This window comes from Caloenas nicobarica, chromosome 5 (genome assembly GCF_036013445.1).
Source record: "Caloenas nicobarica isolate bCalNic1 chromosome 5, bCalNic1.hap1, whole genome shotgun sequence".
Taxonomy (NCBI): Eukaryota; Metazoa; Chordata; class Aves; order Columbiformes; family Columbidae; genus Caloenas; species Caloenas nicobarica.
In genome coordinates this window covers 6,280,839-6,298,255 of record NC_088249.1, presented here as the reverse complement: position 1 = coordinate 6,298,255, position 17,417 = coordinate 6,280,839, and the positions used below count along the sequence as shown (strand labels likewise).

The 17,417-nt window shown below is 43.7% G+C and overlaps 1 protein-coding gene across 1 annotated transcript in view; it reads right to left on the bottom strand.

Annotated features, from left to right (window-relative positions):
- Nucleotides 1–8,221: 8,221 nt before the first annotated feature.
- The window catches only part of SYT16 (synaptotagmin 16), a 41,200-nt gene continuing 32,004 nt past the window's right edge, over nt 8,222–17,417 (bottom strand). The window contains exon 6 of the mRNA XM_065636516.1: nt 8,222–8,611. Within this exon, the coding sequence (XP_065492588.1) occupies nt 8,298–8,611 (314 nt within the window). The 3' untranslated portion in view covers nt 8,222–8,297. The remainder of the gene's footprint in view (nt 8,612–17,417) is intronic.

The following is a 17,417-nucleotide window of genomic DNA, read 5'->3' as shown; positions in this document are numbered from 1 at the left end:
ACATGAGCCATCTGCTTCTATTTTATTGATAAAAACCTGTAACTACAGCATTCACCATAACAAAATAAGAATCTTTCTAAGGTGTGGATGGCTCTATGTGTGTGTGGATCAATTCAGCCCAAAATTCTGCAGAAACTGGGTTTAATGCTTTTTTTTTTCAGTCAGATATCATCTAGACATTAGTATTCCTAACACAGCATATAATTAGCGAGAGGCAATATATTGTATGATCATACACGTTAGCACTTAAGTAGAATAAAAATGTTTCATTGTCAAGTACATGAAAAGCTAAGAATAAACCCATACCACTCTTCCTGTTGAATATCGAAACATCTTTTCATCGTATTTCTCATCTTTTTTATCACAGTTTTGCACTTCAGATATCTCTTTCAATCACACACATAGCAAGTGAAATGATGCTCATACCATTCCAGTGGCCTCACTAGTCAACACCAGCCATTTATTAAGTAGATTCAAGGTACAATTTTGAGTGCAAATCTTTGAACTTCACGAAAGTGAAAAGGGTATATGAATTTGTTTCTTACAACCTTCACAGTATGAACACTTCTCCTTTTATAGATTTATTTATCATAAAAATAATTCAGCAATAAATTGAAGCTCTAGAAGACTTGATCTTGCAACTGACAGAAGTTAGGAACCTGGCATTTTTATTAATTTCTCTGTATTGTTATTATTTAAAGTGATTGATTTATGGATAAATTTTGTGCTTGTCCATCTCAGGTTGGAAAAGCAGAGCTGAGATTTCTATTACTCTTGACAAACCCTCAGCCACAGGGCTGAATTACTCCAAATACCAACTGGCTCACTACCTGTCCCTGGTCTGTGCTGAGTATATGACAGCAATGATAGAAAAAAACCCTTAAAAATAGATTATTCTACTACATACCAGGAGGGAGATGCAGTAAGTGGGCTTACAGTACTGTCCCGTGGCAATGCCCTTTCTATATTGTTCCAATATAGAAAGAAGCCAACACACACTAAAAATAACTTATTATATACAGTATATTTAAATCAACAGTCAAATACACATTGAGCTGTGCTTCATGCAAATGCCTGCTGGCATTCTACCATAAAAAAACCCATATATATATATATACAGATATAAATGCCATGCAGCATTTAAATGCTAAGTCTACCAAATGATTACTTCATTTCTTCTTCTTGACAAACAAAACTCTCTGCTGGGAAAAAGTCAATGAAGTTACAGCTGAGAATACAGCCTAGCAAGACAAAAACCACAGCAGCGCCAGCAGAGGACTATGGGAGAGACGTGGTATCAATTTAATGGGAAAACTTGTGCTTGAAGTGCCACATAGTGATGGCAAGAGATTGGAGGATAGGTTTTATCCTGAGCACCATAAACATAAGATATTGCTACCGAGCATGGACCTGACTTGCAGCAGATCTCTACAGATATTAACGAGAAGAAAGGAGATGTGATGATGGAGACAGCATGACGGAAAAGCAGCTGGAAAGTGTTAGAAAGACACAACTAGGATGAGGAAAGATGGTAAAATTGTATGACTTTTCCCAGCTGCTAATGAAGAGAGAAATTTGCAACATTCTCCTAGGTCTGAGAAATAAAGGGAGGAGGAAATATTTTGCAGAATAAAATGCCTTCCCTGGAGGTCAAGCCTAATTAATTGTTGGGAGATTCGGGAAAGTATTTAGCTTTTGTCTGAATCCTGGATCTTTCTCATTCTTCACCCATGGCCCAGATCAGCTTTTTGTCTCTTGTTACTCAATGATATTATCCCACGCTGGGTATGTTACCAAATACTCTGGAGATGTCTGAATGCTGTATCTATTAGATGGTCACCTATTACAGCCAGGAGGAAACACAAGAACCAGGAGGTAATGTCCTCCCTTTCTCACACCTGCAGCTGCCCAAGGAGCTGTGATTTCTGTTAAACTGCTTTTGTTAAGTGAAACCCAACAACTTGCTTTCCAGTTTTCTAAAGAGATGAGCAACTAACATGTCTGAGTGGAGCCTCACAGCTCCCATCTGGCTTGTGGGTCTCTTCTTCAACTTTTTCCAGCCTCAGATGCCGAATCCTCACAGGGTGCAGCATGGTGACCGTACAGATTTTGTTCTGCAAGATCAGACCATCACAGCCCACCTGTATCACTGTCAAGCAGCACAGGCTTCCTTCATCACTGGTACCTCATCGGATTCAGGTTTTATTTCCCTGTGGTAGGCTATACCCAAATTCCCTGCAGGTTCCCAAGTTAGGATCGAAAATGTCTCAACACTGGACTTCTATCTGCCTCATCCAAGCATTGGGTTTTCCCTGCTCTGTGTGTAAAGACCTGCCAAGTGACAGAGCTTTGCTCTGGCTGCTCAGCTCTGCAGCGAGATCTCAAAATTTCTCCTCCCCTGAGAAACTCAGTAGTAGAGCAGGGAAAAATCTCACCTTCAGCCTTCTATTTTGGGGAAGAAGAACAGGGAGAACACAGCCTGCAGCTCTCCTCTTACACCCTCGTTTGTAGAGATGGCTTGTGTGGAAAAGAGAGGGATTGTAATGAGCTAGAAAGGATGAATGGTATCTACCAAGTTCTTTATCCAGGTTGCAGTATTGACCTATATCTGCTTCATAAAGGTGAAAAAAACATGGATAGCTGTGTGGGTTGAGTGGGAACATCTTCCTGCTGCCAGCTGGCAAACAGCTTGGGGATTACAGCATGAGGATTAATAGCCTTTGTCATTTGTAAGTGCAGATGCTAACCTTACTCACATGACAGACTGATCTTCTTTGGATTCTGTGCCTGTTTGCTGTTCCAGAAAGATGACCTTGGGCTGCTGCGACAGACAAAATATTTACACATTCATTTCTTAAGGCCTACAGCATAGGGTGCAGGAAGACACAAGCTCACTCTGCGTTGAAAAAAAGAAATAATAAATAAATAATTTTTTAAAGCTATATGCCTTCAGCAGATCTGGAACTAGGGAATCCTGCAGAGAAACCGGGTTTCAGCCCAGGCCTGATGCCAGCGCAGCCCGGCTGTGCTGCTCTCTAGAGAGTGAGCAGATCCCCAGCTTTACAGCATCTCAACCCCCCTGAGACACCCCCGTCCCCACTGCCCTCCCCACCACTGCTCTGGCTTTTCATTTCTTGCACGACAACTTGTTAAATCTGCACCAGATTCTAAATAAACACCCAAACCAGCTCTGTTGAATTATCTTGTATGTCTTTCCAAGCTTTAGGATCTGTCAGCTGCTGGCTGGTTTTATCACAGAAACAAGCCAGCTGGGAGCCAGAATCACTGCCGGGGGTATGAGAATGGATTTGCTGGGGTAGCGCACGCTAAAGGGAAAAACCTGCCTCATTCAAAGTGTGAGATCTTCTACAAATCCTGGCTGCTTTTTTTTTTTTTTCCTCTTAAACCATAGTTACAAACATCACACTTAGTACATTTTAAATGGGAAGCGGATGCTCCTGCATCCTAATTCCTTCAGGCTCTGCTGTACTTTGCTGTCCTTTTACAGAACATAATGCTTACAGGAGGTTAAAAAAAAAAAAAAAGAAAAAGAAGGAATGTAAATACAGAACAGGTTATTTCCTCTGTCATTAACTTGGTCTACACTGAGGGGAATGGATGTCACTACTTTGTAATTATTAAAGTCTCACAGCCCAACCAACAAGCTTCAAGCTCCACAAGCAGACTAGAGAGCAGGGAGGCAAGGTCTTGATAATGAGCATCATAACTTTAAGATGACCCCTCCAGGAGTCAGCTTCCCTTGAGCCCGGGGATAATGCGATAGGAAAGGCCATATTCTTTGCTCAGCCTTTCTGTCCCCCTTTTGTGCCGAAGGGCAGAAGGCAGCTGAGAGGCAGAGAGATGAAGTGCGGTGATCATACAGATTAAAGATGATGACAAATATGGGAGTCGAAAGCAAGCTCCGCAGGCACGCTAGCTCCAAGGTCATCGCCAGTTTCAGCTGAAGGAGAAAATGAACTGCCACCAGAGGAAACGTCTGCTCCTCTGCCAGGCTGCCACCTTAGGCTTTATGCTGGAGAAACGATCAATAGCAGCTGGCAGCCTTTGGTTCTGTGCGTCCAAGAACATCTAAAAACATTCATGACTGAAGATCAGTCAACTATGTAAAGCACCAAATAACTTCTCGGGATCTGCAGCCGCTAAAAATATATCCAGGTATTGTCCATGTGCCCCAGGAGCTGCGCAACCCACATTACCCAACAAGGGAAATACAGACAAGCCAGAGTGACAGGAGCGAGCAGGACACAGCAGGGTCCAGGTAATTAAAGACACTGGTAAAAAGGAAACTCAGACAAATCAGACGATGTAGCAGAGCATCCAGATAAAGCCTTTACAAACGGTCGCTTCAGTAAGCTTAAGCTGGAGCTCAGTGGGTTAAAAGAGGTACTCATTTCTGTGGGTATCAGTTGAAAGCATTATTACAGGGAATATAAACGTGGTGAGATCATTCTGTTCTGTTGTCAATACACATTAAAACTAAAAAAATAAAACAACAGCAGAGAGACTAGCAGGACAGAGGCGTGCTGGCTGGAGGGGGACCAAGGAAGAAACAGACTGCAACTAACTGAACGATGCCGTTCAAGATACAGAGATACATCCAGGGCACCTGCCCACAATATTCTGGGTTTATGCCAGTGCAGTTTGTTCCTTCCCACACAATGGTTTTGTGGGTTTACGGGCTTTTTTTTTTTTTCCCTGAAGAGAAGACAACTCAAATAAGCTATAAGGGGATTTCAGACAGTGGTGTCAAAAAGGGATGAATTATCTTAGAAAACACGAGCGCATTAGGAAACCTCCACAATTTGGACCTGCAAGTACCCAAGCACTCCCAGAAACAGGTCAGAAGTTTTTTTCCTGCTTTCCTGCTCCTTCTGGAGCCCCTCAGAAGCAGAGACCAGGCATCAGCATTGGCATCCACATGGATGGAGGCCAGTAGAGCACAGGGCATCAGGTCTCCTGACCATCGCCAAATCCAAGCCAAAATTCCTAAGGAATGGAAATATTTCTGGAATTCAGTCTTGTCAGCCACTTCCAAAGGAAACAAGGGGTTAAAGCAGTGACTGAAAGGGCAGAGGTATTTACATAAGAAAGACCATGAGCACAAGCCCAGCCTGTATCAATATTAGCAATGACTAATTCAATCTGTGAAAGGGAAGAATTAGGGGAGCTCTGGAATATGGGGCAGCTGCTGCCAAGCCTTCATTTCACAGACAGTCAATACTGAAAAGAAAAATAAACCACAAAAGCGACACAAATCCCGAAGTACAGCTAGCAAGCATGGGCACGCCCAATATTCTGTTCATCCCAAGATTCCTAAACTCCTCCGTTGCTTCAGCAGGAAGTTAATGAACCCCACAAATACACTGCTCAAGGCACAGGTGTACCAACTGGTTTAGCAGCAGCTCCAAAACCCCAATGCTCCCCTTGCCTCATCTCTTTCCCCTTCCCCCCGGAATTTTTCTGGTAAAACATCAGGCCAAAATGTTTCAAGGATGCAGTAACCTGCTTCCATTGGAGAGCAAAGTTTTAACATGGGCTCAGATATTAACTTATTCTAAGTAAGCTATTTTTGCTTGCTTTCCTGTGACTACCAATAGTCTACATTGATATTATATATGAAAATTCAGTTTTCTTTATGCTGTATCTTTAGAAAAGATCTCGATGTGAAAAAGGCATGGAAGTCCAAAAGCAGTTTACTTCATTGCTTTTCAAAATTATCTTTTCCAATGATTTTGTTTTAATCACACTGTTATAAATCTGAGTTATCTACAGTTCACTGCGGGAACATATTATCAACTTATACTTTTCCCTTAGCTCATCATTAAGCATAAGCAACACTTTGCAAGTTCAAGAAGTTATGAAGAGAATCTCAGTAAGTTTATTATACATACACATTCCAGATGATACAATTACTTATAAACACTTGTATATACATTTTACGCAGCTCAGGAAAAGAGATGCAGAGATTGGAAAACAACTGAAACCAGCAAATGCACCTTTTGAACCAGGCTGTTGCCTCTACTTTTTTCCAGAATAAAAGTACATGATAGCGCCACATTTCCATTCTGCTGGTTACCATTCAACTGCTCATTTTCACTCACATTGGTAATACAGCAGCATTAAAAGTGCAGTCAAAAATGTATTTGTTCACTGCGCTGTATTTGGGTTAGATCCTGCTTTGTGATACAAAGCCCCAGTAGTGCAAAGCAGGTATTATGCCAACTTATCTAGGCAGTGGAAGACAACCCTCCTGCATAGGATACCCACCAGTCTCACCAGAAAAATGATGCTCAGACGGGTAAGTGATAAGAATAGATAAAACCACAGCCCGTAATTTGTACCACCTATATCAGAATTCCTTCTACATGCAGATTATTCTGTCTGCATGAGGACAGACAAAGCCTGTGTGTATCACACCAAGTGATGATAACCTGTGTCTATCACACCAAGTGATAATAACCTGTGTCTGTCACAGCACTGCCCCGCAGGCTCTGCCTAGCCTGAATGTGATGCAAATCAGCACCAAGGCTCAATTTTGGTCAAACAGCCAGTGCCAAAGTTTGCACTGGTTAGATTTGCACAGCACCATTGAAGGGAAGGAGACGGCTGTGGTGCAGTAGGAGGCAGAATTTGGTGCCAGGTCTCAGTAAATGACAAAAACAAAACATGAAGTGATTCAGTACAGACAAATCTTTTCAGCAAAATATTTCCCATATCTTGCTGTCATCAGCAGGAACGGGGAAATGCCAGTCCTCCCTTGGAGAGCGTGGAGAACAGGAGACTGGGCAGCTGGTAGTATTTGAAGATCTCAGCACCTTACTGCCCACGTACCATCACTATACTAGATGATTAACATCCTGTGCTGTGCTGCACGTGGCATTGCAACAGCTAACAACCGTTAAACTTTCAATAAGTCAAGTAGCAGACTAAGACATGTCCCCTATCCATTGTCTCCATGGCTTCAACTTACAGAGACAGGAAAAGAAGATTAAAATGGAAAATGACAGTATAGTCTTCAAAGTAACTACACAAAAGTGTCATCACCTCATCCAGCAAGCCTGCTCCTTGCATTGCTTTCAGTGAGGCAGGAAGCATAATACCTCTCTCTGGTGCTGGTTCAGCAGAGCCAGCAGCCCCTCAAGGGGGGTCCCCCAGATCCTATTCCCTGACTGCAGGAAAGCTCGCCCCGAAGATGAGGTGACATGGTCTGGCATCCTCTACTGCTCCGCATGCCAAAAGCCGTCCCCTTTCAGATCCCGAGAAGATATTACAGGACAGCATATTTGAAGAAGAGCCCTCAGCAAACTGATTTGTGCTTAACTGAACCGCAGAGAAATCACGGATCTAAAGCCTTCCTGTGTAATGTGCACAGAAACGCTTTTCTGAATGAACCTCACTTTTGAAAAACAAAGTAACGTGTTGGCAAAACAATGATGCAGAAATGAGTGATTCAGGCACAAAGGTGGACGTGCAGCTTGTTCTGGGTTTTTTTGGTCTTCATGATGACAGAAGCCATGAACTTCAAGTAAGCATCTAAACATGCGTTGTATAACAGCAATATAAAACTGATGCTAATTTTCTCTCGTGCAAATCTATGGCAACACAGGCTAACAAGTGCACAGGATGCCTAATTAATAATACTGGTGGTGTTTAGTCCTAATAACAATTGTTAGTACAGTAGAACAGTAATAATGTCGAGGCACTTAAAAGTTGACAGAGAATTCAAGAGTGCTTTCCCATGCTGCCTGAAAAATATATCATCCAGTCTACAGTGGTACCAAATGCTTATTTCTAGGACTTAGAAACAGAATAATAAAAGAGAGAGAATGTGATCTGCATGCAGGTTAGCCTATCTGTGAGCTGTGTGTCAAGAATATTTGCAAACTTCATTAATATAAATAAGGGGAGGAAGGGAATAGAGAGTTTGCTCCAGAAGAAAATAGCATCAAAATCAGTCTGTGATGATTTAAGCCTATGACAAAATGAGCAAGACAATCACCAAGGAGAGGATTTTGTAGGTTTTCCCATTGGTGTTCCCTAGGGCTATTTATTTGGATGTAGAAAATGCAAGATGACCTGGAAAGACAAGAACTAAACTTGCTTCCCAGGCCTTGACACCTTTAATACCCATGACTGCTAACACTGAGAAGTCAAGTTAAAGTGTACGTGACCTCTCAGTCCACAGTGCTTGCCATGGGATAGCTGTTTTCTGCTGACTGAGAACAAGGGAAGACACAGCTCATGGTCCCAGGACCTGCAGACTGCCCTGGTAACCCCTAGGACTCCAGTAGCATGTGCCACCTGCAGACTTGTGTCCCCTGCGATTCCTTCATCTCCTGCCAATGACTTTGCTCTTCCTCCCCACTGCTGTTTTGACCCATGGAGATCCAGCCGATCATCTCTTTGCGCTTCATGCTGCGCCTGTTGTATATGGAGATCATTAGAGTGACATCAGAGAGCTGGAAGAGAGCAACCTGGAAGATGAAAGTTTCCTTGTAGACAGGGTTGGGTTGTCCTCGACGGATAGAGGTCTTGCAGCGAGACATCTCCTGGCCTACAGAGTTGAGCAGGCAGAGCTTTCCATAGGTATCTAGGACAAAGAAGAGGAAATTGTGTTGGGCACCGGTAAAAGATTAAATGAAAGCCCTAAGTAGTCAAAAAACACCCAAAAAACTCCAAGCAGAGCAGCTTTGTCTGCAGTGAATAATAGATGAGGGCTGGACTGCTCTCCTTAATAAAATCTATGGGATGAGAAGTAGGTGGTGAAAGCGCCTCTTGCATTTCCTCATATTCAGCTGGAGAGAAGAAAGGAAGGAAACTGATGAGTGTTTCAGCCCTGCGCTCTTGGAAAGAGCAGGAACTCTTCTTCTTAAGCCTAGCAAGCCTGTCTAAGACTAACAGAAACTATGAGTGTCCCTATGGATTCTGCACATCAAATGGTGTGTTTGTACCTTCCCTCCCTCTCCCTCACAACCAAGCTTCATTGGAGCTGTCTTACCAGGGCTTCCCTCAGCTGCACTTGCCTCTCCACCACTTTGCTTTGGAAGAATGCTTCTATGACCTACTGTTTGAGACAGCAAACAAAAAGGGTCCTGAAGAAGAGGGAAAGGAAAAATGCACACACAGTGTAATGATTTGGTCTTGCATGATAGCTTCAAGGCTTTTTCCAGATTCTCATATTGCTTTTTTGGTGGACTCAAGGTCAATTATGTTCACTATTTACGTCAATACAAGGAGTTAAAAGGCTTAGTAGATACAGGGAAGGGATGGTCCAAGTCAGTGTTCCCATAAATTCACCCTTAAAACTCTTGCTGCCTCCTGCATTAATCAGTTCATCTCTGTTACGTGGTCATTACTACTATGGTCTCAGGCAGAGCTCTGTGGTCCCAATGCTCCACAGACCCAGCTCAGTGTAAGCTTTCACCTTGCTCTGCTTGTAATGGTAACAGACCACTTGGCTAGAAAAGTCACCTCCTAACCTCCTCATAATCTGTGCCTGTGTTTCTGCAAGTGAATATTATTCCAGAGTGTGCTGAAGATAGGAAATAAATAACAAGCCTCCGTTCTCTTGTCTACAGCATGTCTATCCTCTTCTGTTCCCATTTGATGTGCTATTTTATGCACTTATCTGCTGAGCAATACAAGGTGTGAAATTACACTTCAGGTGTGAAAACACTTCTGTGTCTCCAAAGCAGGGCTCTCCGCTCATCTCAAACTGTTCCACTGAAAAAGCTGTCAGGAGGCTGACAATCGAGGAGCAAATTGTGAGCCTGCACAGCTGTACAGCTATCAAGTTACTGCGGGGAAAGTTCAGTCCAATCGTTACCTGGGGGTGCCAGCTTGGCTCCTGGCGTAACACTGGAGATGAAGTAAATCTTGCCAACGAAGACCTACTCGTTAGACAGAAAAGGAGAGCCCGGACATGAAATAGTTTCCTGATTGTATTTGGGAAGGAAAGAACTGCTTTATCAAGGGGTGGATTGATTCCCACAGTAATATTCAATGTCGGTGGTGCTGAAGGACTTCCTACCCTCCAGCAGATCAACACTCCCACCCAACTTGGTGTCATCTGCAAACTTACTGAGGGTGCACTCGATCCCCTCGTCCAGATCATTAACAAAGATATTAAACAGAACTGGCCCCGATACTGAGCCCTGGGGAACACCACTCGTGACCAGCCGCCAACTGGATTTGACTCCGTTCACCACAGCTCTTTAGCCAGCCATCCAGCCAGTTCTTTACCCAGCGAAGAGTACACCTGTCCAAACCATGAGCTGCCAGTTTCTCCAGGAGAATGCTGTGGGAAAGTGTCAAAGGCTTTACTGAAGTCTAAGTACACAACACTCACAGCCTTTCCCTCTTACATTAAGTGGGTCACCTTGTCATAGAAGGAGATCTGAGGTTGGTCAAGCAGAACCTGCCTTTCATAAACCCATGCCAGCTGGGCCTGGTCACCTGGTTGTCATGTATGTGCCACACAATTGCACTCAGGATGACCTGTTCCATGACCTTCCCCGGCACCAAGGTCAGACTGACAGGTCTGTAATTCCCTGGATCTTCCTTCTGGCCCTTCTTGTAGATGGACATCATGTTAGCCAACTTCCAGTCAACTGGGACCTCCCTGGTTAGCCAGGACTGCTGACAAATGGTGGAAAGTGGCTTGGTGATCACCTCGGACAGCTCCTTCAGTACCCTTGGATGGATCCCATCTGGCCCGATAGATTTGTTCATGTCTAAGTGGTGTTACAGGTGACCAACCATTTCCCATTGGATTATTTGGGCTTCATTCTCCTCCCTATCCTTGTCTTCAGCTCAGGGGACTGTGTACCTGAAGCACAACTCGTCTTACTATTAAAGCCTGTGACAGAGAAGACATTAAGTACCTCCGCCTTTTCTTCACCCTTTGTCATTATGTTTCCCCCGCATCCAATAAAGGATGGAGATTCTTCTTAGCCCTCCTTTTGTTGCTAAGGTATTTATAGAAACATTTTTTATTGTCTTTTACAGCAGTAGCCAGATTAAGTCCTGGTTTGGCTCTGGCCCAGTTAATTTTCCAGCCAATGAATGGATGAGTTTCTTGTAGCCATAAACTCTAGGATGTCATATCCCTGACTGAGGCCTCAACTTTTGCAAGCAAGGAGTAATATAGCTGGCTTTAGAGAAAAACAAGCGTTGTATGACCAATGACATAAATCCAACAGAGATATATATATGTCCGCAAATTAGGCTTTTTCTTTAATACACATCAGATTTGCTACATAAGTCTGCACCAAGGCCTTGTTTATACAGTTCCAAGGTCAGTGGGGATTCTGCAGGTATCATCTGGATCAGGCAAGAATGTGCAGGCTGGCAGGAGACTACACTCAGAGCAGAGCTAATACCAGGAGCCCAATTCATTCTTGTGTAAACACAGGCCCAAAACCAGTGCAGGTTTCAACTAAATCAGGCTGCTAATTCTTCTCAAATTTATTCCAGTGGGTGCATTTTACCAGCCAAAAGAATCAAGCTTGCCTGAATAGAAATAAAAGAGTAGGTGTGGATAATATATTTAGCATCTGAAATTTGCTTTGCAGAGCTGGTACGTATGAGGCTGAGCTGTTATTCTGCTTCACTAACTACATTTTAAGGTTGTCGTTTGCCCTTACTGCATTGTGCTCCTTGCAGCATCTTTTTGTAATAGGTGTCTCACCAGGAAACACTTTCTAGGTCTCCTTGTGGTCCAGCCTAATCCTCTGAGATGGGAAAGCTCTCCCCTTCCATTGGCCTTCCCAAAGAAAATCCACCTCCAGATACATGGTGAAATTAGTGAACTACAGCAGGGATGAACTTGAAAATTTACTGAGGAATGTATGTGTGAGAGCATCATTATGAGGGCAAACATTCTCGATCTAATTACATGCTCGGATTCAATAATGGCCTCATTACCGTGGTATCTCAGCACTTCATGCTCTTCAGTATATTTACTTTCATGCCACCTCTGTTAGGCACAAAAGGAGAAGAGACATTAAGGCTTACATTCTTTAAAATACCCAAATGCTCACCTTCTATTTAGGCACCTATCTCACAGGTACGAAGAAGGGCAAGACCTCTTAATATCTGGAAGTGTCTGAGACTGCAAATTGCCCACAGTTACACAAAAGTCTGTGAAGAAGCAGGAACAAAGTTTAATTTTGCCGAGATCAATTTTAGTACCACATCCACCAGGCTCTCTTCTCCATATAGGCTTTGGAACAGAAGTTCTTGCTACAGATCATTTTTACTCTAAACTCATCTTTCATCTCTGGTATGAGTGGATTGGACAATGTTCACGTATACATAAAATATCAACACCTCTGCATTTAATATCAGAGTGAAAAGCACTAAATCAAGGAATGCTGCAAGAAGCCAGACACATTTTGGGCTGGCACTGCATAATTTTACTCCAGAGGTTTGGCCAAACCTCTCACCGTGCAGACTGCTCTGTCTCCATCAACACTGCCACAACCATAAAACACCTCCTGAGAGCTCATCTGCAAAGGCAATCAGTTTATCCGCAATTCTTCTAATGACCTATTTCTGTCATCATCCTTCTAAGGGAACTAACTGATAATGACAACTCAGGGGAATAATCAACCATAATTTATACGTTCCCAATTTTGGAGCAGGGACCATAGCACGCATTCTGCCTTCATTAACCCTAAGCTCCACCATTATTAATAAAGCTGACCCCTGAGCAAAAACACTGCAATACAAATGTCCAAACCCCTGCTTGAATTTATATTTAGAAAGGAAATAAACAACCAGAGACTCCTGATCCCTTGAGTCTGTGGACTGCAGAGTACAACACAACGCTGTACAGACTTTTCCCACCCGCGCTCCAGGCAAGCTAGCTCATTTCCAAAAGCAGTATAACCATGTCAGCATGCTGCAATCCAGACTAATAACACCCACAGTAAAACAAAGCCTTGGGCCTAGAGTTTAATTTCACCCAGATGGCATGCCCACACTCCTGGCTGACATAATAAACAGCAGCACCGAGTGGTAAAGCAGCCCCAGAGCTCAACTCTCTGCTACTCTGTACAACGCAGCTCAACGCGAGGTCTCAGCTGGAGACCCAGAAGACCACTGCTCCATTAGTCCTGGCTTCACCACCCCATCAAACCAGTAGCGGGGCAGGAATGCTCTGAGCCTGGCTCACTGCAGCTGGATTGGGAAAAGAGCAGGGAGGAGAATTAAATCCAAGCTTTTGTTCCCAAACTCACATGGTGAAAGTCTGGATAAGGCCAGAGGCAGTTTCCGGTCCACTCTACAAGAGCTGAGAGCTGCCTACTACATTGCTGAGGAGCCAACTTTCCTTCCCCTATTCCACCGAGTCTCTGTTGCTCAGGTCCCCTCTTCTCCCATGGCTGGCAGTGATCACGCAAGGGAGAGGCTGGGATCTGGCAGCCTTCACCACCTGTGAGTCATCGGAGAACAGACCAGCAGCACCTTTAATTTAAAATGCGGCAGAGAGGAGCTCTCTGCTCCCTGGAAGCACTGTTTGGCCTGAGGGGAAGGAGTTGCCAGGATCCATGACTTGTTTTGTGCAAGGAGATGGGCTGCAGAGGAGAAAGGGCTCCCTGGAAGTGATGTCCTGGTCTCGTTGGAAGGAAGACTGCTTCCAGAGAGCCTCTGAGCTCAGCTCCTTGGTGATCCTCCTCTGCTGCCACAACACCCCATGTCCACCCCATTTTACAGTGCCAGCCCTCAGCCGGGACATGTGTCGGGCTGCGGAGCCAGCTTACCACCTCCCTGCACACTCCAGCCCTGAGGAGGTGCAGCTTTAGTCTGGGCTTACACAGTTAAAGCACAACACAGACATTTCTCCGGGTGCACAAGATGATTATTCTCCAACAAAGGCATTTCAACACTTCTCACAACACACGTTGGGCTTTATGTATTGCTGCTGCCTCAGAGAGGGAGTGGGAACTTTAACTGAGAGCATATCAGAAACCATGAATGCACAGCTTCTCAGCAACAGAATAGGTAAAGGTGCTTAAGCCTGACTTTTCTCACCTCCAGCAGTGGTGCCCACTGACATGACTTTATATAGCCAGATCAGCCAGACTTTATATGTCACCAGATCTCCTGCAAACACTGCTTTGTAGAGTCACTGCAGATGTGCACTAAACACTCAATTCCAACTGAAATTTGGGATTAGGAGGGTTCTACCCTGAAGCAATGGCTTTGTCTTCTGCTTGTTTTGGGAGGGGAGAAAAAAATATTTCTTGCTCACAGCGGGAGAGGCATGAGCATACATTCCACTTCAAATGCACTCCTTTGAGTCAGAAATACCTTCATTTTTATACTCAGCAAGTGTAACATGGATTATACTTTTCACAGGCCTTTTAGAAACATAAAACTATTGAAAATGTTACTGGAAAACCACATGCTATCACTGCATGTCTCATTATCATGGAACATCCCCCACAAAAGTCCCACAATCACCTCTTAAAGTCCATTATTCTGAGACTCACTTTTCTGAGCCTAATCAGTCCCAGGTCTCACACATGGTGGGAAGAGCTGTACCAAGCCAGTCCATCCACCCAACAGTACCCAATACCTCATGCCTTAGTAAGTCTACAAAAATATGGCAAACGTGCCGTGTGCTGATTCTCTCCCAAATACTCTCCCAGTCTCCAGCAATCTGTGACTCAAGAACTTCCTCAGTTAAAGGCAGTGTCTTTGTATTTAATGGTCCTCAGTGGATCTTTCTTTGTGAACATGTCCTGTACCGAACTCGAGTGGACTTTCAGCATCCACAATGTTCTGCAGCAAGAAACTCAACAGCGTAAGTGAAAAGCTGTCTCCTTTTCAGGACCTGCTACCTGCTTGCTTCATTTTATAATCCTTTTGGTTTTTATCAGGAAAAAGAATGAATAACTGTTGCCAATTCACTTTCTCAATGACACTTCTGATTTCACAGACCCCTATGAAGTCTTCCCTGTCCCTCCTTGCCATAGCATCATAGGAGGCACAGTCTATGCAGCTGCAGCTTGCTGGAAGCTGTTCCCATGCCCCTGAATGTCTTCAACACTCCTCACTACATCTTTCCAGTTCTGCCATATTATATTGGAAAGGAGGGAGGTAGAACTGTATGTGATATTCATTGCACTGGTGACTGTATATTTAGAGTCAAATACCAAGTTTTCATTTTTTACTTTGTATACTTCTAACCTTTAATTTTTTGTTTGGTTGTTTTTTGGTTCCCCACTACTACTGCTGATCCTTGAGTGGACATTTTCCTGGAGCTGTTTACTATAAGCCTAATATTTCACTCCCAAGTGCCTCTGAGTCCATCCACATTAACTCTGAATCCCAACCCTGCTCCCATGCAATACCTTATGTTCATCCACACTTCATCTTCCACCTCACTGCCCAGCTGCTCATTGCTGAGACATCCTCTGGGACCTCTTGCAGCTGGTCTCTTCTTTACTACCCTGAACAAAACTTTCTCAGCTGATCTTACTGTAAGTTTACTCAAGCTATATTTAAGGATAGGCAAGAAAAAGACACAGAAGGAGAGGTGGTCTTGTACAAGCTTACTGTGACTGACTGGCAAGTACTCGGCAGCAAGTAGCTGCCCAGCACCTCTGCTGCTGTTAACCAAGCTCTCCAGACCAAATCTGCCCCAGCTCGCCCTGGTACAGATTCCTCTTCTATTACTCATGAGATGGAAGTATGAATTACAAAGCTTTAGGAGCTTAAGCAAGTTCCCTGTTTGGAGCAAGACATGCAGGTTAAAAGTTCATTTTTTTAAATTCAGCTTCCTGGTCTGACTGGGAGCAATTAAATAAATTAACCTGTGCCTTAGTTCTACAGGAATGAAACAGGGATAATAACTTTCTTTCCCTCACAAACAAGTTGATCAAATGAAATCCACTAATGGCTTTCAAGTACTCTGATACCAGAGCAAGAAATACCATGTAAGGATCCTAATTCTTCTATGGGAGCATCTTCTATACTTCTTGGAGTTGTTATCAGTGGCTCAAGTAGATGTTTGTTTTCCAACAAGTCTTTACTTCAGTAATTTCTCCTGTTCCCAATAGGGATTCTGATAGCTTGTTCTCTCCCTCCTATCTTTTCCAGCATTAATGCTATTGTATTTGTTTAATGGGGTTAATATGCTGCTGGTATAATAATGATCATGTAAGGATGTAATTATTATGTGTGATTAATTCTGCAGCTCCTGAAAAGCTTGGCGGACTTTTCTTAGGCAAGGGAATATCTTTGCTACCATCCTTCTCAAATCACATTACACACGGAGGTAAACCCCAAAAGAAATGCAGAAGGGGAAAGAAGGAAGGCTGGATTAAAGGGGAGAGAGCTGCACCCACCAGAGCATCGTGCGAGCAGAGACCATCTCTTTGTTGCATGTTTATACACTGACCAGCACAGATGATTCCTGTTCCATCACTACAATCCCAAGGGACTACAACCATGCATAGAATGTAACTGCTTATAAATTTTTAAAGACATGTCTGCCAGTGGTTTAGGCTTCTCTCGTTACTTTTTTTTTAATAATAAACATCCTTTAAACAAACACACTGGATTTTGTTCTAAGAACACACAATACCACAGAGTAAAATAGGAACCCCTACAAAATGCTAGCATAGGTTAATGATTTTTACAAGAACTAAAGAGAATGAGGTGCACAGCACACAAGCCATTAGCACTAAAATACTGAGGGTGTCCATGTCTGGCAAAACTGCAGATGCTTTTCTGCATGAGGCTTTTTTGGCACACACTGATAATTTATGGTCCGATGCTGCAGCCATACTCTTGAGTGTTCTTAAGTGCTCTGAGTGATAATGGATCTATTTGTGTGATCAGGGATTGTGGACTCAGGCCTATAATTCAGCATGTTCCCCAGAACAATACCTGGACACTTATCCTTGACCAAACTATCCTTAAATCCCACATATGTGACCTGAAGAGAAGACACTGTCTGCAAGATTTAAGTCTCTGTAAGCTGTCCTGCTGTTTTCCAGCCCAGTTATTACGCATGTAAGCACTCATGACTTTGATACTTATTTGACTCAGTTCAAAGGTTTCAGTGAAGGAGACTATGTGCCCAGGAAAAACTGAGACGTGCACAATCTTCCTTTCCCTCTCCAGAAAACCATCTGGTTTAGCCTCTGCAGTCTTTAACACCTAAAATCACCAGTGCCCCAGTCCAGTTTTTTCTTCTGCACACAGTGAAATCCCTGTGCAAGGATGCCAAGGAGGCAGCACGCACACTGCAGGAGATGCTGAGCTCACCTGTGCAGGACCACAGGTGGCAGAGAAGAGGGTCAAGGCAGACAAAAGCACAGCTGGAGAATTTGCTGTCATGCAAGACTCTGCTGTCATCCCCCATAGCTGCAGATGTCAGCAGC